We start from the raw sequence: 24,104 nt of genomic DNA on the forward strand, positions 1-24,104 counted from the left end.
ATTTCCAGAGGAGGAGCCGGGTTACGCCGCTAACGATCAGCCTGGCACGTCGTGGTCACCCGACTTGAACCAGGTTTCGTTATATATTATTTACTATGAATTTGGTAGTTTTTTTTTTACTAACACATGCTGCATTACGTTTTGTTAGGAGTATGTCGGGTATGATACCCAGCCCCAACAACCTTACTGTCAGCCCGAACAGTTTTATGGTAACACTGGCTCGCCGGGCTTGCCAAACTTGGACCAGGTTTCGTTATATAGTCTTATTGTAAATATATGGTTATGTTATTATTATTTTAAGATTCTTATTTATTATTAAAATATTATATTTTTATAGGTATTATTATTTATTATTATCACTAGCACTGTAGTTTGAATTTCTAATTTATGTATGGTAGGAGTACTTCGTGTCAGATTACGGTAGTCAGCTGTCGTACCCGTCATCTGTCGCCAGGTCGGATTATGGAGGTCAGCCAACGTCATCGTACCAGCCACCGGTAGCAAATGATCCATTTTATGGAATCGAGTCTTCATCGCACCACGGGCGAAATGATCAAGGCGGGCCAAACCCAGATAACGAAGATGGGTACGATGACGACTATATACGCGAGGTGAAGGTTTCGTATAAAACAGATGCTGTAAGACACCGTGTGTTTTGTTTAAGTTTATATTGTTTGTTTGTATGTTATTTAATAAATGGCTTAAGAATTAGCGTAAAATGTTTCAGATTTTTGAGAGCCCCTAGGAGCAGGAGAAATGGGTAAAAATTAGAGGACGGAAGCATGGGTTTGTTGTTGTGGTCCAGCGTCAAGGAAAAATGTCGTGGACCTTGCATGCAATCGTGGAGGTGAACCCAAAATAAAGGCGACGGTGAGACGTATCGGCAGCATCAAAAAATGCTGTTCATTTAAGATCCTGGGCAGGTACGACTCGAGGGGTGCATGTTGGAGGGTTCAAGTGGTAAACGAGACTCACAATCACGATCCCGTTGAATTCGAGAAGGGGTGTGCGTCTTTTAAAAAAATGAACACCGACCAGCTGGATATGGTTGAGAGTTTACACAGGGCCGGCGTGAAGCCGCAAGAAATCGAAGCAGCCCTCCACGAAAAGTTTCTCGGAGTGCAACCTATAATAAAAGATATATACAACCACACCGCCAAGATTAGGAGGGATGAGCTACTAGGCGACACCCCTATGAAGGTAGTTCAAAACACTTGTAGTTTTAATGTGTACTTGTCGTGCTTGTAATATTTACCAAAGTTTTATTTCATCCAATGCAGGCGCTGGAAAACTTTCTCGCAGGCAACGGTTTCACGTTCTATACCCGAGAGAGTGATACCGACGACTAGGACAGAGGAAATTTTCTTCTGTCATAGTAAGTCGCATAAGATGTGGCGTGCATTCCCCGAGGTGCTGATGATTGACACGACGTACAACACCAACATGTACGACTGGCCGTTGGTTCAGTTTATCGGTGTGACCTCGACATCACAGTCGTTTCGTATCGCCGCCGCGTTTGTGATCAGGGAACGGCAGAGGAACTTCAGCTGGGCTCTGGAGAAACTTAAACAAATGCTCGACGACTACATGGAGCCACGCGTTATCCTGACTGACGCGGACCAGGCCCTCATGAACGCATGTGACGCGTTCTTCCCTAATGCCACCAAAAATTTATGCAGGTGGCATATATTCGAGAATATAAGGAGAAAATTTAAGGGCCTATATAGCACGGAAATGGGGAACGACTTTGCATACTGGTGGAAGGTCCTGTATCAGTCGCCGACGGTGCAGGAGTACGACCACCGTCACCTCAACATGCAGCGTCATTTGATATGGGACGATAGAGCCGGTGAGTCCTTCGTATCACCTGACAGTTTTTAATAGCCTAAACATACGTCTTAATAACGTTTCCTTTTATTTTTCAGGCAATACATTCGCAAGATCTGGCTGGATCCATACAAACACAAGTTTGTAGCCTGATGGATCGACGAACGCTGAAACTACAGCGAAACTACGACGAACCGAGTTGAGAGCCAGCACGCAAATCTGAAGAGGTACCTCAATGGAAGCAACAACTCGCTCGACACAATTGCCAGGAAAATCCTTAAAATGGTCAACTCGCAGATGAAAGAAGTCGGTAAATCTTTTGAAGCCTCCCGTTCGAAGGTCATGGAAAAACATCGACAGCACGTCTGGTTGAAGAAGCTAATAAACAGGGTGTCGATTCACGCTCTGGGTCTACTTGTGAACGAGTATGGGTTGATACACAAGATGTGTGAAGGCGGCGCTTCATGCGACCACCATTTGTATTCGTCTTCGAGGCTGCCATGTGCTTGTCGGATTGAGGGATACATATTTAACAACACGTGTATCCCAATAGAGGATGTTAACCCGTTCTGGAGGAGGCTTAATTTTGATCCAGCCTGTCCGCCGAACGAAGAGCCAGATTACGCAGCAGGTCTACGGGACATCACAGATGCGCTATCGTCCATAGATGACCCTAATCAAAAGAAAAGTTTTTTTCGCCAAGCTCTTGTTTGTTATTCCAGGGAGATCTAAAAAGAAGGAGCCAGAAAAAAGAAAGGATTCTCGGGGGCGTCCCAAAAAACCAGATCCCCCGAGGCACAGCGCATACACCCCCGCTCCAGATCTCCCTAGACACAGCTCCTACAACTCATCCTCGTCACAAGGGCCCGCCAAGAAACCCCCACCCCATCCTCGCTGACTCGTTCGTTGTCCCAGTCAGCGTCGCGGTTTAAAACTCCTCGTGGACGACCTAAGACATCGAAACCTACGGAAGCTCACCTCGGGTTTCCTTTGATGGTTTCGCCAGCGCAAGTACCGGCGATAGAAACGTTTAGGAGCGTCATTCCTAGCTGGGCCCAGCCGTTCGTCACAGACATCAAAAACGTACGCCCAGACGGTAACTGCGGTTTTCGATCAATCGCAATGGATTTGGGGATACATGAGAAAGTTTGGCCGGATATTAGGCGGGCGATGCAGAACGAGCTGGAAATGAACGAAGGGTGGCGGAGGGGGATGTTCAACAAAGAGGATGACAGATTATACGGCTGAGTTCATTCCAGCATTCCGTACTCCAACACGGTCAAACCAACGCCACCGAGTCGTTGATCAGCTTACCCGGTCACGGGCACGTGGCTGCTCAGACATACGCGTGTGTGTTAGTCAACCTAGCTGGCAATCAGACCGAATCTTACTTCCCATTGAGAATCGGTCCTGACTTGGTTCCGGATCAACAGGTTATAGGCATCGCTAACTGGGGAGGTGATCACTGTATATATATCAACCTGGTAGAAAATTTCCCAATGCCTACGCCAAACCTTAATTGGGAAAGAAGCGCCGTACCGGCGGCGCTCGAATGGAAAACACGGTTCGGATAGCGTTTGAAGGAGTACGAAGACATACGCCGGGGTTGGCGAAGGGAATCCTCTAACGTAGATCTAGACAGCTTGTAGAAGACATTGTATCAATGGATAAAAAGTCTATAATAATAATAATAAATATTAAATAATAAATAATAAATAATAATAATTTTAATTATAATAAATAACAATAATTAAATAACAATAATTAAATAACAAATTAATATTAATATTAATAACTAAATAATAAAAATAATAATAATAATAAATAATAAATAATAATAACTAAATAACAAATTATTATTAATATTAATAACTAATAAATAATAAATACTAATAAATAATGAAAATTAAATTAAAAAAATAGGCTTAATACGCCGCGTATAGGCCTATACGCGGCGTATTGATCCCTTATATCAGTCGCCGGCAGCTCAACAGCCACATAACTTTAAATCTCAAACTCCCGCCCGATCAACCGAGCATCCGAGCATCCACGCACGAGTCTATATCGGACAGACACCGACCAGAATACCAAACAAGCTGACGAGATTTCACCTGACACCGACACGACATGGAGGTAATTTTTTAATATTATGTTGATGATGATGATTATGTTAACATGATAATGATGTATTGTTGATGATGTGATGATGATGATCCTGTTGTTTGGATGGATAAAACCGTCGGCTGGAGTTCGGCCGTAAAATGGCCAGAGTCCGGCCGTCGGTTTATAGGGACTATCAGACGCGGCGTATAGCCCTATACGCAGCGTTTGATATAAAATTTTTTTAATTTCTGTTTTATTATAAATATTATTATTAATATTATTATAAGTATTATTATTATTATTATTGTTGTTATTGTTATAATTATTATTATTATTATTATTATTATTTGTTATTATTACAGTTTATGGACGACGAGACTGAGGCCAAGCTCGAGCAGGTGGGGCGGGGCCTGGGCTATGTCCGTGGCCAGGGCCACGGACCCCCCGAGGGCAATGACGTGTTGCTCACCTACCCTCATGTGCAGTTTGATGAGGGTTCTCCAGCCCACACACGATACATTCGCCTACGCCAAATGCACCCGTTTCCCAGCACGATTATATCCTGGTCGTTTTTGGAGTCTTGTGACGCGCACCAGCGGGCGGTTGAGTACATTGGACAGGATACGCCCTGGAGCCGATGCTTCAGTATGCCACTATCAGCCCACCAGGAGCTGACACTGGAGGTTTACTGCACGATACGCGTTACGTAAATTTACTCCACATTGTTATGTTTTTAATATATTATATTATATTATATTATCTTATTGCAGGCCCCGGGCGCCTGGTATGCCAGAGATTCAGATGAGGGTGCCAGGCGCCGATACGATACAGTCGGAGGTTTACTTCTGCATGTTCGGGCATGACGTCCATCTCTCGATGGAGGAGTTCGCGGTTGCTCTGGGCTTAAACACCGCACATGAGATACGCAGCCCGATATACACGGAGAGCATCCACAAGATGCCGGAGGACGAGCTGCGGGTATGGTGGCGGGCCATCAGCGATCACGACTTCGGAGATAGGACCTTGGACACCAATTCCAAGGTCTCGGCTATTAGGGACCCGCTGCACAGGTACGTTTTCTTAAAATGTATTCTGTTGTTTAGTAATTATATTATATTATATTATATTATATTATATTATATTATTGTTAATAAATTATATTATCTTATATTACACAGGTACCTTCACAGGCTAATTGCGATGTCCATCGCGGGTCGCAATCAGGGCGCGGAGCACTGCAGCCTGCGTGACCTGTTTTTTTTAGGTGTCTGCTGACTCACAAGCACTGCAACCTCGCTAGGGGGTTTACAGACTATTTTGTTCGCTACCAGTTCAGGCAGGGACGAGGGTCCTTGATGGGTGGCGGGTACGTCACCCAGCTTGCGATAACTCTGGGCCATGGAGCCCTGGTGGACGGCCTGCGTATCACTCCGACCCCTCCCAGCCCGCTGGGCCGCCTCCGTTGCAGCGGCATGCACATTGTGTGTTTGTTTCCCGGGCCCAACGGCTCGCGGGAGCAACTGGTGGCCGGGGCGGGGCACGTGCGCCTTACGTCCCGGTGCCTTTAGTCGAGCCTCCTCCGCTCGCGGCACCGAAGGTGGAGCTTGTCCATGAGCCTGTCGACGCGGGGAAGGGGGCCGGCGGGGATTCGGACGACGGTGGTGTCGGACGTGAGGATCCGGGCGCATCTCAGGTACGTTTTAATATATTAATGTTTTATCGTTTCTTTTAATTCGACTTCGTATTAAACGTATTTCTGTGGTTTTGTTGTTAGGGGCCGACGCAGCACGTTCCACGCACATATCGTGCGGTGCGTCTGGGCCCCGCCACCGACGCTAGGTTGGAGGCCCTAGAGTTGGAGATGCGGTAGATGTCGCGCCAGATCGACTGGCTTGTTGCCAGTCGGGTAGCGGAGCTGTCTGGACAGCAGTACACCATGCCACCGCCACCGCCACCGCCACCACCCCTCAGTTTTGACCACGAGGCGAGCACGTTTGGCGTGAGACGCGGACGGGGCGACGACGTGGATGCCCTGGACAGTTCGGGGCCGAGGCGCAGGGGAGAGGACGACGCCGACGTTGGCGACGCGTTCGTGGGGCTCGTGGGCCATAACGTCGACATGGGCATGGACATGGGGGACTTCACGTAGATTTTATGTTCTAATTGTCGTATTTTCTTTTATTTGTACAGATTTAACAATGATTTTTGGTATATATATGTGTTAACTGTTTTTCACCGAAAGGATATTAAATAATAAATAAATAATTAATTAATATATAATGATGATGATAATAATATTAATAATAATAACAAAATAACAAAGAAAAAAAATAAAAAAAAAACATAATAAGACAAAATTGGTTGTATTTTCTAGAAACACCAACTCATACGCCGCGTATAGGTCTATACGCGACATATATGTCTATACGCGGCGTATAGACCGGTGTTTTAGCAATTGGACGGTGTCCCTAGAAAATCCGATTAAAAACCACTTTTCCATATCCTCGGTAACTTCACTGTTCATCAGCTGTTGATTATTAGCCAAATATTATTCTTCACACATTGAGTCCTATCCACACACGTATTTCTTAGTTTTGCCATTTCCCAAAATATGTTAACCCAAACTTTGCTTCCCTTTTCAATTCTCTGCAGACACTCGCCCATCATCCAGCCCACCGCTGACAATGGCAATCACCGGCATATTAAAGGCCGTCTTCGTCTACCTATTATATCTTAAATAATCATTTCATCCGTGGTAAATAAATAAATAAGTAATATGATAATCACTAGCTTAATTTGTTCATGCACAAACTAATTAAAAAAATTGCCTACGTTACTTCCTTCTTCATCTTGAAGTGACGTGATGTGTATCTTTTTGAAGCTCTCCAACTGCAAGAATGACAATCATGATTTAGTTAATAACTTAAAAATAAAATGTTCTAAAAAATTTAAACTAATTATGAAGCCAAGTAGTGCAACTATCTCACTTTATTACCGTGTAGGGGGGTCGAATAACACAACCTTAGTAGGGGAAATTAAAATAATTAATATGAAGATAAAATTCAAAGGTAGATAAACTAAAAAATTGGTAACAGGATTGATAGTATATTTGTAATACTTAAAAGAGATAATTGTAAATAATAATCACTTTTGTTTATATATAAAAAAAAGTGAAGCCAATAAGTAGCTTTAGTATCTTGTGTGTTTGTAGTTCTATTAAAAATAATGTCCAAGCATACAAATCAATAACAACCTTGAAAAGGTTGGAAGAATAATATCAAATTTTTGTTAGAAATTTAAAAGCTAAGTGTGCAAAAACGTGAAAATTAAGTTACCAAATATGCTTCAATGGTAGATCCGTAGCAGTAGTAACATGTTCGTCAAGGCCAGCTTCCAAGGTTTTATAGAAGAACCTTTTGAAAGAACAAAATCATGAAAAAAATAATAATACACTTTTGATGGTAAAATGTAGGTAATTTGTAAGTACATAAATTTTCTACACATGATATCAAGATCCATATTTCTATTTCTGGTTCCATCGAGCCCACTACTATTAAATTCCCCGCAAGCATAGAATATGATTGAGTAATAACACAATATGCCAACATACAAACAAGAACGAATGAACATGAAGGTCGGGTCACGGATTAAAACGGGTTTGGGTCGATTCAGGTTCTGAGCAAAATGAGTTTGGATCAAAATGAGGCCTTTCTAAAGAAGCACCCATTTTGGCTCGAGTCAAAACGGGTTCTGGAAAAAAAATACAAAAAGGAGAAGGTACGATGACTAAAACCTAACTAAAGTTTGAAGTAGGTTGGTATTATACGAGGAAAAAAACAGATGCAAAGAAAGTTAATGAATATGTAGAGCATTAAGTATAAAACCAACCAGAGTTATGAAGACCATGTCAGAAGTAAAAGAGTGTTCTTCAAGCTTTAGCTGAGAAATGTATGCTTGAAGTAAGACATTGATCTTCGCACTCGGTTCTTCTAAGGTTTCCTTGATGGGAATAGGAACACGATCCGCAAGTTTTAGAAGTTCCATTTCTAAGCCCGTCTTATTGTCACATGTTTAAACTCCTCACTGAGCAAAAATAGCCTGCAAAGATCTATTTCACTCATAGTAGGCTTCAAAAATCTCGATGTAAGTGGCAATTGTTCCATGAGTTATGTAATAGTAACTGTCACACCCCAACCAAAGGCGGCGGAACATGCCGGGATGTAATGTATTGATTGGACAGGTGTTCAAAAGACACTAATTAAAGTGACAATAATTAGTCAATTCATTAATATCAAAACAAGTACACAATTACAATATTCAAATCAAATACATATTTTGAATAAATATCCTAAGTCAAAACTAATATCTTCGATCTTGAATAATATCAATTAGTTGTACCTGTAGCATGTATAAATATAGAGTTTGTCAACACGAATGTTAGTAAGAATACATAAGTTTTAGTTTTATATATATATATATGTAAATCACAATTCATATGTAAATGGAAGCATTACAATTCTTATGAAAACGTAAACAAGTAAATAGATGTGGACCCATTCCTATTGATACAAAATCAATGTACTTGGGTAAGTGTATGATTATACTAGACGAGAATAAATGAGGATGAGATACCAACCACCAAACATATAATAAATATTTAAGCATATAAAACATAATCATAGAGCATGTAATAATTGTAACATTCGTCAATTTTCAAACCCGAAGCCCGACCCATTTTTAAATTCTCATATAATTTGGATACGATTGCATGTCATTTTTATTCGTTTTTGTATAAGGTATTGTTGTTGTTATTATTATCTACATACTCATACGATCATTGACTAAGTTTTCGTCATTAATTTATTGACAGATTGGGTGTGACAAATAAAAAAACATTTAAAAATGGTTCCAAGAAGTAATTGTTTCCACACCCATGTAATGTTTGTCACAAAACAATCACATAATAGAAAACTATATATTTCTAAAGGAAGTTGTACACGTAAAGATTGTTTTTACACCAGATGTGTTCATTCAAAATCAAAAATCTACACCCAAAAAGAAAGTATATTTGAACATGTTACTTTGGTTTTAAAGAACATTCCATGTTCAAGAACTATCCAAGTATTGATGCTCCACCAACAACAGTCTAGCAAAGGCAAACAATTATTCTAAATAATCAAACAGCTGTTTCACAAAGTGTTAAGATTAAACTACTGATGGTGAATCAAAAACAGTTGATGAATTTTGTCAAGAATCTTCAATAGAAAATTGATTTGTCTTCCTCAAAAGAAACCCAAGACCAAAGGGGCTTGTGTTAATCCTTCTAACTAATTTTTTTTATTGTGTAGGGATCTTTTACATGCATTGAAAGTTTATGGTATGTTGATAGTGAGGCTTTAGGAACATAACAGGCAACAGATCACTTCTCTCATGTTGATAGCAAACGCCTTCTTTTCACGATCATGCTTAGCTTTTTCGCAAGAGTCCAATTCATAATTTGGCTTTGGCGTACACCAATCAAATGGTCCATCACCCAACGGATGATAACAATCTTCTTTATCGGTATCAACAAATTTTATCAAAAACATTGGTGTATTCTTCAAAACAAACTTTCCAAACCATGACATCGTCAACATTTGTAAGCTTCAGAACTTCGATCTCATTATTAGAAGAAGCACTATACATGGTTGGATATTGATTCATTCGAGGTATATTCTTACACTTGATATCATTTTCCCTCTTTTGAATCTTTTCAATGAAATCCATACACGTAAGACCTCTTGGTCTGAAGAACCCATTTGCAGTAAGGACCATGATATAGGAGGAATAAGATTTTGGTAATGCCTCTTTCAATGTCTCAATTCAATTACACTCATCCTCATGAAGATAATAACGATTAAGCTCAGCAATTATGACAATATCTGATAAGAAGCTCAAAAACTGTTTCATTTGGAAGAATATTGAAAATTTTGTACTGAGATTTAAGCATTGCCTTCTTACTTTCTGTTATACTCCTAGAACTTCTTTTATATCAAAAACTTTTCTTTGTTTAAGCCAAATTGACTTTTCTAGTCAACCACCAAACTTTAAATCAATTCCAAACTTGAAAATTAGCACGTTAAACTCCGTTAACAGCGATTTTCAGCTCATTAACAGTAATTTCAGCTTATTAACAGCAAATGCAGCAAGTTTCAGCGCGTTTTCAACACGAAAACAACAAATTAAGCAAGTTTCAGCGCGCTTTCAGCACATTTCAGCACGATGAAGTGTTGAAGTTGTTTGTATTGAAAAGTGTGATGGGTTACAATACTTTGAGAAGAAACTGAAGTCTTTCAACATATTACCTAAATGTTCGGTAAAATATCTTGCTTATCTTAAGTGCATTAATAGAAACGATGATGGTGCTACTACTTGTATCGACAAGATTATTTAGAAAGAAATTATCAAAGATAAGAAGTGTGTGCAACTAAAGCCTCAAGTTGGTGAGTATAAACCATATTACATGAGAACAAATCTGTGAACAAATCAACTTTTAAAGCATTATGAATATAAATCGGTGAAATGTTTGAAGAAAGTTCCTTTGAGGAAATTGGAATAAGATATTTTGGGTGACATGCATTGGTGGTATGTGGATAGTAATACAACTAAAACAGTTATGGAGGATAGGGGTGAACATGAGTTGTTACGTATTTATGATCCTATGCATTGTTGAGTCGGAAATTTACAAAGGAAGATTGGAATCTTCTCAACCTCCTCAAGAAATGGCTAAGTATGGACTTCAAGCAAGCTTGGACCTTCGAGCACGGATTTACTACCCCGAGCATGATGTCTTATGCTCATAAGGCTATATTCTGGAATTTCTTCTAAGTGTTGAAAGCTTCGAGCAAGCTACACTTCGTCAAGCAAGTATGTTCTTCATCGAGTATGGATTGCTATTCGAGCAAACCACTTAACCTATCCAACTTAAACCAAGTCTTTCGAGCATCTTGGTGGATCGAGCATGGATACAATAAAAGAAGATCTCAAATGTTCTAAGTATAACCTTCGGGCATGGTTCAATCTCGAGCAAGGTTCAGTACTCAAGCATGCTGGAATTGTTCGCAATAAATCCTAAGAAAAGATTGAAGAGATTAAGGAGAACATGCTTGCTTGTGGAACCTATTCGAGCAAAGAAAGAATAAGTTGTGTAGATTGAAATCTGCTGGAGAAGAATATTTTCTTGTGAAAATATTCTAAGTAAAGTCTGCTCGAAGACATGTTTCGAACATACTATGCATTACAAGGTCTGCTCGACAAGGATTTATCATACTTAAAGACCTATTTTACACTTGTATTTATTTTGTCACTCATTATGTAATCATTAGGGTTTCTAGAAGGAATGTCTAGGTCTATAAATAGAATCCTATGTTTCATGCACAAAGAGACGAGAACATATGGAATACGAGAGCATAACAATCAGAGCGAATATTCCTCATTTATGCTACCTCGTACCGCCTTCACGAAACCCTAGGCATTCCATGCAACTTTGTCACTGTTCATCAATGATATATTAAATATAGTGAATCTTTGTCTATTTGGCTTACTTACTATTTTTCATTTTGATCTTCATTCCCAACCTCTGTTTATACTGATTCCGCTGGTATAATTAGAAGGTCTTCGGTTTATTAGATCTAGTGTACTCTTGTCGACTACCATTAGTTTTGCACTAGATCCGGTCCTGACATGCATTTAGTTAATTCATCAAAAGGTGATCTTCAGATACTCTACAAGAACAAGATTTTATACATTCTAGGAGCATGTTTGGGATTGAGTTTGAAAAATGTTTATTGGCTTATGGGTGTTTTCAAAAAGCCAATAAATTATAAGGTGTTTGGCAATCACAAAAATCTTTCTTAATTTAGTTTTTTTAAAGGGTTGAAAAGCAGTTTTCCAAAAGCCCAAAATCCTGGCTTTTCAAAATAGTTTTTTGAAAAAACCAATAAGCCAATAAGTATTTTTCAAACTCAATCGCAAACATGCTCTAGGTTGGAAAAGTGAATGCCTAGTATCAACAGGTTGTGAATGTGTGTGTGAAGCATGGGGTGCATGCAGGTAGTCATCGTTTAATATTAAATGTTGAAGACTGAAAACAAACAAGAATCTATGAAGCTACTGTCAAGCGGGAGCCTATTGGTACATCTTGGTGGCAATAATTAAGAGATAGTTGTTTATAATCGAGTCTGTAATTTTGTTGTGTTTCATGTCGTTTATTGTTTATATTGAGGTTAAGTTAATTTGGTCTTGGATTGGGGACGAACTTAGAAAGCAAACTTGCTAAGCTTGCTTGATTTGTAACGGGAGGACATGTATATTATATAAAGACATGCTCGGCTTCGTATTTTACGCAGGCCTGTCTCCGAAAATGGCTAAAAAAATTTGGGCCGAAGGCGAGTATAAATTCGGGCCTAAAGACTTAAGTAAAATATAAAATTCTATAACTCAAATAAAAGTAAATCATACGATGATAATTGTAATTTCAATAAACAAAACATAAATATTGTAGCAAAAATAATCTAAATTATTCCGTACGTTTCCTCTTTTTAAGTTTTTGACTACCCGATATGTACTTGTATTTATGAGGCATTTTTTCTGAAAAATATACACATATATATATATATATATATTAGTTATGTGTGTAATTCTTAGAATCTTAGTCTTATTCAACAAACCAACCCTTCTACTTATAGCTTACTGTTACCATTTACTAATTTAGCAACAAATCAACAAGACAACAATAATTCAATGCCCAACAAGACAACAATAATTCATATAATCTTAGTATCTTACGAACCTCAAAAAAACTCAAAAGTCAGGAGAGATGGAGAGTCGGAGAGCCGGACTGCCGGAGCCTCAGAAGGAGCCAAGAGAGTGCCGGCCGACGTAGTGGCACTTTGGTGGGCTGGAGTGGACCGTGGACGGACTGGAGACCGGCGGTCACTGCGGTGATTGTGGTTTAAGGGTTTGAATGTTTGATGTATGATGATGAGGAGTACGATGATGAGTAGTACGTAGACCTCCTGGTCTCCTAATGGACCTAATTCATAATCTGATCAACATAAATGGGTTATGGGCCTAATATTAAAACTGACCAGCAGCTAAAAGAAAGAAGAAAAACATTTTTTAATATATATATATATATATATAAAATAATTTTTTTTTAAAATTTTCGGGGTAGTCGGGCCTAGGTCCGTCGACCACCCCGCCCTTGCCAATGGCCAGCGCTGATTTTACGATTAGCCATTCCAAGTCGTCCAGTGATAACAAACTAGTGGGGTCATGTTTTGGGTGTCCTAGTATAGATGTAACCACTTCATAATTAATAAAAGAAGTTTAAATTATTAAAAACATTCTACTCGTTTATATCTCGTTATTGTAAATAAGGGGTCTGCACCCTTGGTAGTTCATATCTGTCTCGTCAAGATCCATCTAGAGACATACATTTCCGTTCTAAGGTTTTGAGAATTCGTTTACAAATTTTCATCCTTTGGCGTTTCAAAATGAACATATTTCCCTCGAGAATCCAGGGAGGTGAGCAAAGTACAACCACCATACTATCTGCATGGCTCAGTCTGCCAATTTTAATTGAATTCAAGTACGATGATTGAAATCTACATATATTTTTAAAAAAATCTAACATATTCTCATGAACCCAAATAGATATTATTTGTATGACGTCGTCATACTACTCGTACTGGTCACTTTTTCCTAAAATTCAAATTTATTTCTGAAAAAATTTTTTTTATTTTTTTTTCTTTTACATAGTATACTACTCTTATGGGCGAGTATACCCGCTCATATGGCATACAACTAATGACTTTTTGAGACTAATTAATTTACGTCAACCGTATGAGTAGTATAGCACTATAACATATCATATGACCATATAATATAACATTTTATATGATTTGTTTTGACCGACTTACTAGCATGACGAGACAATTAGTGTCTAGATGTACCAAATGGCGTAATGTTATGCATTCTTGGTGCTTCATCATACTCCATCATTCTTCACATTTATGGCACCTCAACTTTCCTCCATCATTTAACCCCACAACTCAACCCATATTATACTTTATTCTTCACCATTCAATTTAGTATACTGTTTAAAAACAAAAAAAAATGAAAAAGATTAAAAGGTTAAAAAAAATTATAAAGGAAAAAATTTGAAAAAAGCCTGATTGAATGAAAAAGAGAATGACCCGTGCGACCCCCTTTATTTGCACCTCATCGTGTGCGACCAGAGGGGAGGCGGTGCGATGTTCCAATGAGTTAGTGGGTGCCATTTTGGCACCCGTGAGTAGGGTTGAACACGGTCCAGTTCGGGTATTAGGGGAAACCGAGACCGAAGTCATCGCTTAATATACCAACAGGTCTGTTTTCGGTTCGGTTATAGTCGTTTTTTTTTCAGTTCTGTGTAGGCATTGCAAAAAATATATAAAATGAAAATGCAAAGAACATATTACAGTACCACATATATATTGAACCAGGTTAGATCCCGTGTTACACACGGACGGAAAATATATAAAACTTCATATATATATATGTGTGTGTGTGTGTGCGCGCGCGCGCACGTGTTATATACATTTTAACGAGTTGTAAACGTCGGATATTATTATTATTATTATTATAAGGTATCCCATTGTTATTTTAATTAAAATAACCCAACATACAAAGACAAATAGAGAAAAATAACAATTTAAAACATAATTCTAAGTTATGCCACATATTTCTAACTTATACCATGAAACAGAAAAGACATATTAGTTAAAACTTCATTATCTACTGAAGTCATATGTTGTAAACTATGAAGAGTAAACATATAGATGTTGTAACATAAGTTGTGTGTTATAAAAACTATTTTTATTGAAATTATAAAACATTTGAGTACACAACATAAACAATGCTAAAAGTATGAATATAATAATGAGATGTAATTTTAATTTTTATTAAACCACACATTTAATAAAACAACAATATAATCCAAACCTCATGACTTAAACAACCATTTCAATCCAAACATCCAGTCCAAACGTTCATAAATAATTTCCCAAAATCCAAAAATAAAATAAAATAATAAAGTCTAAAAACTTAAAACAAAATAGCAATGTAAACAATTAATTGTCTTTATTACTCAATAAATGATGATTATAACAATTTATTTTGAAACTTTCTTCAACTCAATAATATTTAAAATTAATGTTCAAATTAACATGTGAAAATTATATAAATGGAAAATTGATAAGTTGGAAGCCTATGTAGACATGCTTGTTGAATGTCATGTGGAAACCTTGTATTGCTTTAATAATATAGTAAGATTCAAAAAACAGAAACAGACAAATGTTACTTGGAACTATGCGAATACAAAATTGTTAGAGTATTATAGTTTAGAATTCAACAAAGCTATCAATTAAAAAAATACTAAAAGTTCGGTCCCAATCTTTATTTTTCGTTCGGTTCGGTATTTTTAAAATGTGTAACCGAAACCGAAAATTTGGTTTTTGAAAAAAAAAATAAAAGTAAAGAAACAAAATATAATAGTCGGTTTGGTTTTTTCAATTCAGTGTTTTCGATTAATTCGGTTTTGGTTCAATTAATTCAAAACTTGATATTCTAGTGGGACTCTCTTACGAAACAAGTCCTAGGGTATGTTTGGCAAGGAGCTTTTAGAAGCTTTTAAGGGTTTCAAGCTTCAAGCTTTTAGGGGTTTCAAGTTTCAAGCTTTTAAGAAAAAACTCCTACCTAACAAAAAGTCTTGTTTGATTCAATGAGCTTGAAACTTTTATATTAGGAGAAAAAACTCTTTTTCTAAAAGCTACTACTACTAGCGTTTGAGAAAAGGCTACAAGCTTTTACAATTGAATTTGCAATTTTGGTACTTGAACTTTTATCAATTTTTTTAATTTATATAATAGTTACATATTTTACCCTTATTCAAAACTAACTACCCCATGACTCTTTAAAAGTCCATAACTTTTTTACAAGTTAATATTTTTTTAAACACATTACATCATAAAAAAGAGCATTTTATTCTCTTTAATTTGAGTATGATATTGATATACTTCTTTACCGGTTATGATTGGCAATAAGTCGAGTCAAACGAGCTCGGGTCATGTGTAAGACCAAATTATGGTCGGAACGAGTCAATAAAAAAGGGTTAATTTAGTTCGGTTCGTGTCGGTATGGTTTTGGTTCGAAAGAGGCCGGGTCATAACATGTTTCAGATTAACATGGTGTCGGGTCGGAAAGGGTTTCAAATCAAAAGAGGTTGGTTTAAAAAACTAACTATTTGAAATTACTGTATATTTTAGCTTTGTTTCTTGATTTTCGTCACGATTACACGCTTGCTACCTTTGCACGAAGTACACGTCTGCATTTGGGTTATGCGTGCACTAATATCAAGTGAATCACGTACCGACACTGATTATGCGGTTGATCTCAGGTTGCGCGCGCATTCCGGCGCACCGCGCTGGCACCCAACTAGTTTTATTAAAAACTCCAGCTACTCTACCAAATACCTAAATATATCTAAAAAGCTCCAGCTACTCTGCCAATCATCTAAATATATATAAAAAGCTAAATACCAACCACATTCCCGCCCATCGTCCTCAATTCAAATTAAAACTAAAAGTAGATCTGTGTTTTCAATTCATAGAGTTCAGGCTTCAATTGATTGCGCATCCTATCTTCCCTATGGCAGGTAAGTGAAATGATATTTGTCGATTTCAATCTGTTTATACAAATTATTTTACTTTTTGTATTAAACCTTTTTAGGTGATAATAAGGGTGCAGTTGATCTCTGGTCACAAATCATAGGCGCCGAATCCAATGATCAAGAAAGCACCGCCATTGTTTACAGACGGCACCCCCGAAAGGAAAACCCACCAACTGCGTCAGTCACTTGCTACTAATCCAATCTGATTATTCATTAATAATAAATAGTAAGTTTGAAACCTGCCTCTTGCTTACAGGAAGCAAGCGAGTTGTTCCGGTTCCATTCGCGTGAGTTTGGTTCCAGGAAAGCGGGTCAGTTGGAATCGTTCCCTCTTCACCAGGTTTCATTCATTTTAAAACATAATAATACTAATTAATTCCATTTTGTTTGTTACATTTATTATTATTATTATTATTATTATTATTATTATTATTATTATTATTATTATCTCCAGAGGAAGAACAAGTATTGCCTGTGATCACTATAGACCCGAAAAGGAGAAGAAACCAATAAGAAAACACAACAAGCCTCCGCTTGCTAAAGTACTACCTTTCTTTCTTTCTTTCTTTTCATTTATTTCTCTTCTGAACTGAAACTAATTTGTGTAGGCAACAGGCGTGCATCCGCTTCATACTTATGAAAAGGAGCGTGCATACTTCGATGAGGTTGATGCGTTTGAACTGTTAGAAGAAAGCCCATCACCTCAAAACAAGACATGGGTTATGGGCACCAAAAACAGCCTTCTTCCCTCCCATATATCAACAGTCTTGCGGAAGTGGTTGCGTAACCAAACCACTTGTGCTCCCTCTGCTTCACTTTCCAAGATCTTGGAAACTCCAGAGACGTCCCGGGATTTCGATGCTCAAACTAAACATAACTCGGCTTTCATTGGCTCTGTAAACAGAACTGGAGAAAAAGATTCTGAAGATTTAGGTTTTGCCATTCGGAATCTTTCTTTGTCATCAAGAGATTCTCTGTTGGAGGAACAGTGGGACCCGTTACTGGAGCTGCTGAAAGTGTGTGGGCAGTCGTCTCCGTCGACGTTTTCAGATGTGATATCTGAGTATTGGTTGGTTTTTTCGTTTAAAATGTTTGGTTTATTTACATCTAAAATAAAATGAAGTAAGATTTAAAAGGAACATGGGTGTGTTGTGAATACAGCGAGCTCGAAAGTATAACGAAGGTAGGTGAAGGTACATATGGGGAAGTATTTATTGCCGGTGAAACTGTGTGCAAAGTTGTTCCATTTGATGGCGACTCATTAGTCAATGGAGAAATTCAAAAGGTACTTCCTTTTGCCTTAGGTGGCATGTTTTTGTGTTGTACTGCTTAGGCTAATGTTGTTTCTTGTTGGGCTGTAGAGAGCTGAAGAATTGCTTGAGGAAGTTATGCTTTCTCTGACCCTCAATGATTTAAGGGGAAATGATACTCATTTTCATAATGTTTGTCCTACATTCATACGAATGTTAAGGTAATTCTTCCTAATAATCTTATATTCACAGAGTATATAGAATGAGGTACATGAAATCCTAAAAAGGCTAGGAAGGAACCACCGTTATTGATCAAAGAGAATGAAGAGGTTTGATGATTTTACGGCGCCACTTCCTTGGAAGGGTATAATTGGAAGAAAACCAGTTTTGGCCTTTTATCATCAATCTTTTTGCTTTTTTGTACATCACTATATTTTTAAAAATGTTATCAAGTTTTTTTCTTTCAAGTATGAGAATGGTAAACATCCACACTCAAGATGGGGCTCCTAGAAAAAAACTATTTGGGCATTGATTTTCAGCTGCTAGATGGTGAGATAATTAATTTGAATTAGGGGTGTTCTTCGGGTTATTTATTGGGTTTCGGGTTGTTTGGGTCAGGTTATTCGGGTTTGAGCTCAAAACAAATTGACCCAAGAACCGACCCAAATAAGTTCGGTTTGTTCGGGTTTCGGGTTATACGGTTTGGGTAAATTCGGGTTGGATTTCGGGTTTAACAAATTAAAAAAAAATCCACCTTTAACAATATCATAAATTAAAAAACCATATGCCAAGCTGTTATAAAACCATAATATACAGACATATTCAACAATAGCATATATTATTTAGCAAAATATGAAATTTATCATACTAGAATGCATTAGATGAGATGAAGGAGTGTTGTAGCCTGTGGCTTAATACCTGTATAGATTGAAGAAACATGCTCAATAAATATTGGTTTAAATATTATACTATTTAAGTTTTTGAATTGAAGATACATTCTCCGCATGCTTTATGGTCATTAATACATTGGGATGTGATAGATCCAATATTAATTGGAGTATTGAGAACAACCGAACAAGAATACATAAGGTCACTGTGCTACTTCACCGCTAAACTACCCTATAAAATTAGGGATACATGCATCGATGTATTATTCTTCGGGTTATTCGGGTCAACCCAAATCTGGGTATTTCAACCCAAATACCGACCCGAATATTTTTTCTCGGGTTCGGGTTAGGAGTTTAATCGGTTCGGGTGAATTCGGTTTGGGTTATTTGGGTCTCGGGTCGCTTCGATTCGGGTTTGTTATTCGGGTACGGTTAAAAAACACACCCCTAATTTGAATGGCTTAAAACACCAGCAGAGTGAAATTTGTTATGCTCTCTTAGTTCTCTAAATGATCAATAGATTTGTCTTATACTGAGTTTCAAAAATATGTTTATTTGTTGTTATTTGAATTTATTTATTTATTAATTTTAATTTCAGAATTTTAAATTCATACGACCAAACAAGTAATCCTTATTTTGTAACACGTAATTTCATACCTTTATCAATCTGTTAAGGATGATCCTTAGTGATCTTGGTCATCTGCAGGTATGAATAACTTTTTTTAATATATATTACAGAATACAGCTTATAGGTGAACGGATCTTCTAATTTTATTTGTTAATTCTTTAGTCAGCAATCACCTGTTCCATTGGTTTTTATGGGTGTTCTTATTTGTCTGGCTTAGTAATATATATGATTATTATGGCCTACAGGAGTAGTCACAACTGATATTTGCACACATTTTATGCAGTTTAAGGGTATGTGATGGTGTTTATGATGATGCCATGATTAGAGCATGGGAAGAATGGGACAAGAAGCATTTCTCAGAGAACGATCATCCTACCGAGTTTGCGAAGAAGCAGGTTTCAAATAATTACTACGAGGATTCTGTTACTAATCTTTTTTTTAGGAAACAACTTCTAACAAACCTATGCATATTTACTGCAGCATTTTGTTGTGTTTGTTCAAGAACACGGAGGACAGGATCTTGAGAGCTTTGGGCTACTCAACTTCAATGAAGCACGCAGTTTGTTACTTCAGGTATCTTCATTAATGAGTCAGTTTTTATCTCTTTTGGGACAATCTTGCTATGCAGTCGATATTGCCGATATATCGCTGATATATCACTAATATATTGGTTATCGGGCCCTTGGTAAAATATTTGTACAAAATATTGGTCCTGATATTATCGGCCATATTGGACCGATATATCACCGATTTTCCTCATCAGTTTTTTAAGTTTTAGTTGTCAAACTTTAGTTTCTAATGTTGGTGTTTTAAGTCTTAATCAGTTCCCACTTGCTACAATTGTTGGTGTTTTGTAAGTTGAGGTTGATTTGTTAATGGTAGGAGAGTATTTATAAATTCTGCATGATATTAAAATGACTGAGATCCCACCGATATCTCACATATCGGTCCTTGACCGATATCCGATGTTTTTCCGCATTAACTGCATAGCAATCTTGTGACACGGTCTAACGGATATTTAAACATGTATTCAGGTTACTGGGGCGTTGGCAGTGGCAGAAGCTGCTTTTGAGTTTGAACACAGAGATTTGCACTGGTAAACAGTAACTTTAATTAACTGTTTTCAGTTATACTTTCATCATTGACATTAAATTTTTTACGTCAACTGTTTACTACATAGGGGCAATATCTTGCTGAGACGAAATGGTTCCGAAACATTGAGCTTCATTCTTGATGGGAAAAAAATGTGTTTCAAGACATACGGACTGGTTGCATCGATAATTGATTTTACACTCTCCAGGATTAATACAGGTACTCTTGTTGTTTGTTGTATAACTAATTAACTATAATCCAAGTTAGGGGTGTGCGTGGTGCTGTTCGGTGTGGCTTTGGGCTAAAACATAACCGAAAACCAAAGTTTTGGATTTTTGTTTTTTCAAAACCGTTTGGTTTCTGTTTTTTCGGTTTTCAAGTTCTATCTGTTTAGATTCGGCATTTTTTCGGTTTTGCTAATCGGGCTAGTAATTTTTGGGCCAAAGAAATTTGACCCATGATATTTTTTGGAATTGGACTTATTATTTAAAAAAAACGAAAACGATTAGTTAAAAAAAAACAAATATCCAAGTTTATAGAACGTAAACGATTCAACAAAAACGTAATTCAACAAATCGGTTTATCTGTTCGGTTCGGTTTTTCACAAGACACAAAACTGAAACTAAACCAATATTTCGGTTTTACTAAAAATCAAAACCGAACAGTCGGTTTCTAATTTGGGCTGGTTTTTGGGTTCCGAGTCAGTTTATTTGGCTTCATGCACAAATCCAAGTAATGTGCTTTTTACATGCCATATATGTGTTGTTGGCAGGTGAAAGTATTCTGTTTTTGGATCTATCTGTGGATCCAGGACTATTTGAAGGCCCAAAAGGAGATAAACAGGTAGCTTCAAATGCACGTAACCACCGTATTATATATGTCTCCGTTTTATTCTAAAGTTTCAGTTCTTTGATATTGTGTGCAGTCAGAAACTTATCGGAAAATGAAACAAGTTACAGATGATTGCTGGGAGGGAAGGTATGGAACTAAGAATTTACTACCATGCTAGCTAACCGGTAGGGGTATGCATGAAACCGAAATTTTAAACCGAGCGAATTCGAATTTATGGATTTTTATTTTTAATATTGAATGTTAAAGTAATTTATAAGAATTTAATAAATAGTGTAACCCAAATATTTTAGCTCAAATGTATAATAATCAATTAACCGCTAATTAACAAAAAGATATAGGCTTTTAGACGCAAATTCATTCTTTTGGGCCTCCTTTTTCGGCCCAAAAGCTTTAAGCTTAAATGGGAAAACTGAACCGAAACCGAACACTTTTCCAACATATTTTAGCCAAAATTTTGCGTATTTTATGCATTAAAAACACTTTGGTACCAGTTAGGCCCATATATAATCTAATGGGTTGAAAGTTACTTTTATATAAAAGAAAACAAGCGGTTTCATTTGATGATGCATACAGTTTCCCGAAGACGAATGTGCTGTGGCTGCAGTACCTGGTTGACATCTTGTTGCAGAAGAAAGAATATGTAAGTCCTTGTGAATAAATTAAGATTATTATATATCTATCTATCTAATATGATATTGTTAAATTTGATAGGATCGAACATCTAGAGACGAAAGGGAGTTACGTTCATTTAAAAAGCGTTTACACGGGTACAAGTCTGCCAAAGAATCGGTGGTCGATGCTTTTTTCAGTGACTTAATTCATTGCTGTTAGTAACGTAGTTTAAAAAGAATAGATATGATTTGAAAAGAATGTCAAGAAAGTGGAGGCTAATTAAAAAGGTTGATGGTGTGCATGTGAATCCACATATTGCAGACTTTCTTTTAGGTTGTTAATTCTTAGTTCATGCATCATCTTTCTTATCTTTGCTTTTTCTTTGATAAAAGTAGATAGGATTTGAAGAAAAATAAATTATTAAAAATTCATGGCCGGCTCGACGATTTTGAAGGCTTAAATCAAAATAAGATTTTGTAGCCCTTTGGTGAGGACAAAAAAAAAAAAAAAAAAATACTTTGATTAGATTTGGTCTCAAACTCAACCTATATATAAGTAGCATAAGTTTCTCATTAGACCAATATATAATTTTGAGTTTACTTTACTATAATATATCTATATTTAAATGTTTTTTTTAGATTTAGATGCCTTAATTAAGTGTTTTACTTGCCCACATGCTGGCTCTACTTGTATGTGTTTCTGTTTTTTAGCGGTCTAGAAATGAAGAATTATTCAATTATCTTGTAATACAATGAGAGGGTTGAGTTATTTTACCAATGTAAACAAAAATAAGAAGTGAGAAAAGTCATTGTTGATTGACATGTGTCAAGTGGAGACCAAAGGTAAAAGGGTATAAAAGTAATAGTACATATTTTCTCTCTTCACATAGAAGTCATATGTCAATTTTCCTATCATTTTAAAACGTTTATAACTTTTTCATATGATATTAGTTTTCAAAACAAAAATCACCATAATAACAAATGTTTTTTAATATTTAATATGAGTATGACTTTTTTATATAAAAATTAAAAAAAATTATGTCATTATGTTTTTGTGTCTTTTTGTCATTGTGTCTTTCTGTTCGTCATTGTGTCTTTCAAATCATTATTGTGCTTTTTTAAATGGTAATAATGCGGCTGTGTAATAATAATACGTAGATATAATGATAAAATAACAAATTATCTAATACATAAAACATAATGATAAATACATATTACACAATTACATGAAACGTAAAACACAATGATGAATAATAATAACACAATGACCTGAAACGTAAAACACAATGAAACTACATATTACGCAAATGACATGAACGTAATACACAATGACTAAAACACAATGATAAGTATAAAGACATGTGATGAACATAAAGACATAATGACAAATAAAAGACACAATGACGTAATCTTTGTTTTAATTGTTATCTTTAATATGAATATCAATTGATAACACAATGACCAAAATCTATAACACAATGTGTAACACCCCGGCTTAAGCGGAAACGCCCGAGTGTGGCGTACAGATTGTTCAAAACACACGTGACACTATTTGGTGAGCATAATAACATTAATTCATTAATAAGCCAAGTAACACAAGTTCAAATAACATTACAAATTGAAATCAAATCATAATAAAAACAAATGTCTCGTTTAATTAAATAACCTAGGTAATCTAAGTGTCTTTCAATGCTTCATCCCCTAATCACGGTACCTGTAACATATGTATAAAATAAAGGTCAGCTATAAATATAGCTGGTGAGTTTCCACAATTTAAAGACATACTTAAAAACCATACAATTCATAAACATGTGATAAACGAGCAAGTAAGTTCTTTCCAGTTGGTAACAACCAACGTACTAGGGTAATCACGCAAGTAAGGCCCTTTCCAATTGGTAACAACCAACGTATTCAGATAATGAGGCCCTTTTTCACTCGATACAAATGGACCGAAGTGCAAAGGGGAGCGTATGATCATACTTAATGAGACTTCCATGTGCAGGTAATATTCGAGCAAGTAATTCAAGTAACACACAAGTCCATATACGAATTGTAGTTTTGTAATCGAAATAAAAATGCTTGAATTTTATAATGGATACATAT

General features: G+C 36.8%; 2 protein-coding genes across 2 annotated transcripts; both read left to right on the forward strand.

Annotated features, from left to right (window-relative positions):
• Positions 1 to 1,389: 1,389 nt before the first annotated feature.
• Positions 1,390 to 1,881, forward strand: LOC143603436 (protein FAR-RED IMPAIRED RESPONSE 1-like). The gene has a single exon (XM_077080221.1). It carries the CDS (start codon positions 1,390 to 1,392, stop codon positions 1,879 to 1,881), a length of 492 nt encoding a protein of 163 aa, XP_076936336.1.
• A 14,778-nt stretch (positions 1,882 to 16,659) lies between these two features.
• Positions 16,660 to 22,221, forward strand: LOC143603437 (serine/threonine-protein kinase haspin homolog). Its single transcript, XM_077080222.1, has 15 exons — positions 16,660 to 16,666; positions 16,741 to 16,858; positions 16,938 to 17,021; positions 17,136 to 17,223; positions 17,290 to 17,750; positions 17,843 to 17,966; positions 18,043 to 18,152; positions 19,730 to 19,841; positions 19,927 to 20,019; positions 20,481 to 20,542; positions 20,627 to 20,757; positions 21,311 to 21,381; positions 21,464 to 21,516; positions 21,964 to 22,030; positions 22,102 to 22,221. The coding sequence occupies exons 1-15, from the start codon at positions 16,660 to 16,662 to the stop codon at positions 22,219 to 22,221; spliced, it is 1,701 nt and encodes a 566-aa protein (XP_076936337.1).
• The last annotated feature ends 1,883 nt before the right edge of the window (positions 22,222 to 24,104 follow it).

Source organism: Bidens hawaiensis, unplaced genomic scaffold (assembly GCF_021521415.1).
Source record: "Bidens hawaiensis isolate Kalapana, Puna unplaced genomic scaffold, B.hawaiensis_p1.1 tig00061629_1, whole genome shotgun sequence".
NCBI classification, from domain to species: domain Eukaryota; kingdom Viridiplantae; phylum Streptophyta; class Magnoliopsida; order Asterales; family Asteraceae; genus Bidens; species Bidens hawaiensis.

Bases quoted from the DNA above. Each gene is read 5' to 3' on its own strand.
- LOC143603436 (XM_077080221.1), top strand. From the start codon at position 1,390: ATGTGGCGTGCATTCCCCGAGGTGCTGATGATTGACACGACGTACAAC.
- LOC143603437 (XM_077080222.1), top strand. The intron at 17,224-17,289 runs GTACTACCTTTC...TAATTTGTGTAG, and splicing joins ACAAGCCTCCGCTTGCTAAA to GCAACAGGCGTGCATCCGCT. The intron at 21,517-21,963 runs GTATGGAACTAA...TGATGCATACAG, and splicing joins GATGATTGCTGGGAGGGAAG to TTTCCCGAAGACGAATGTGC.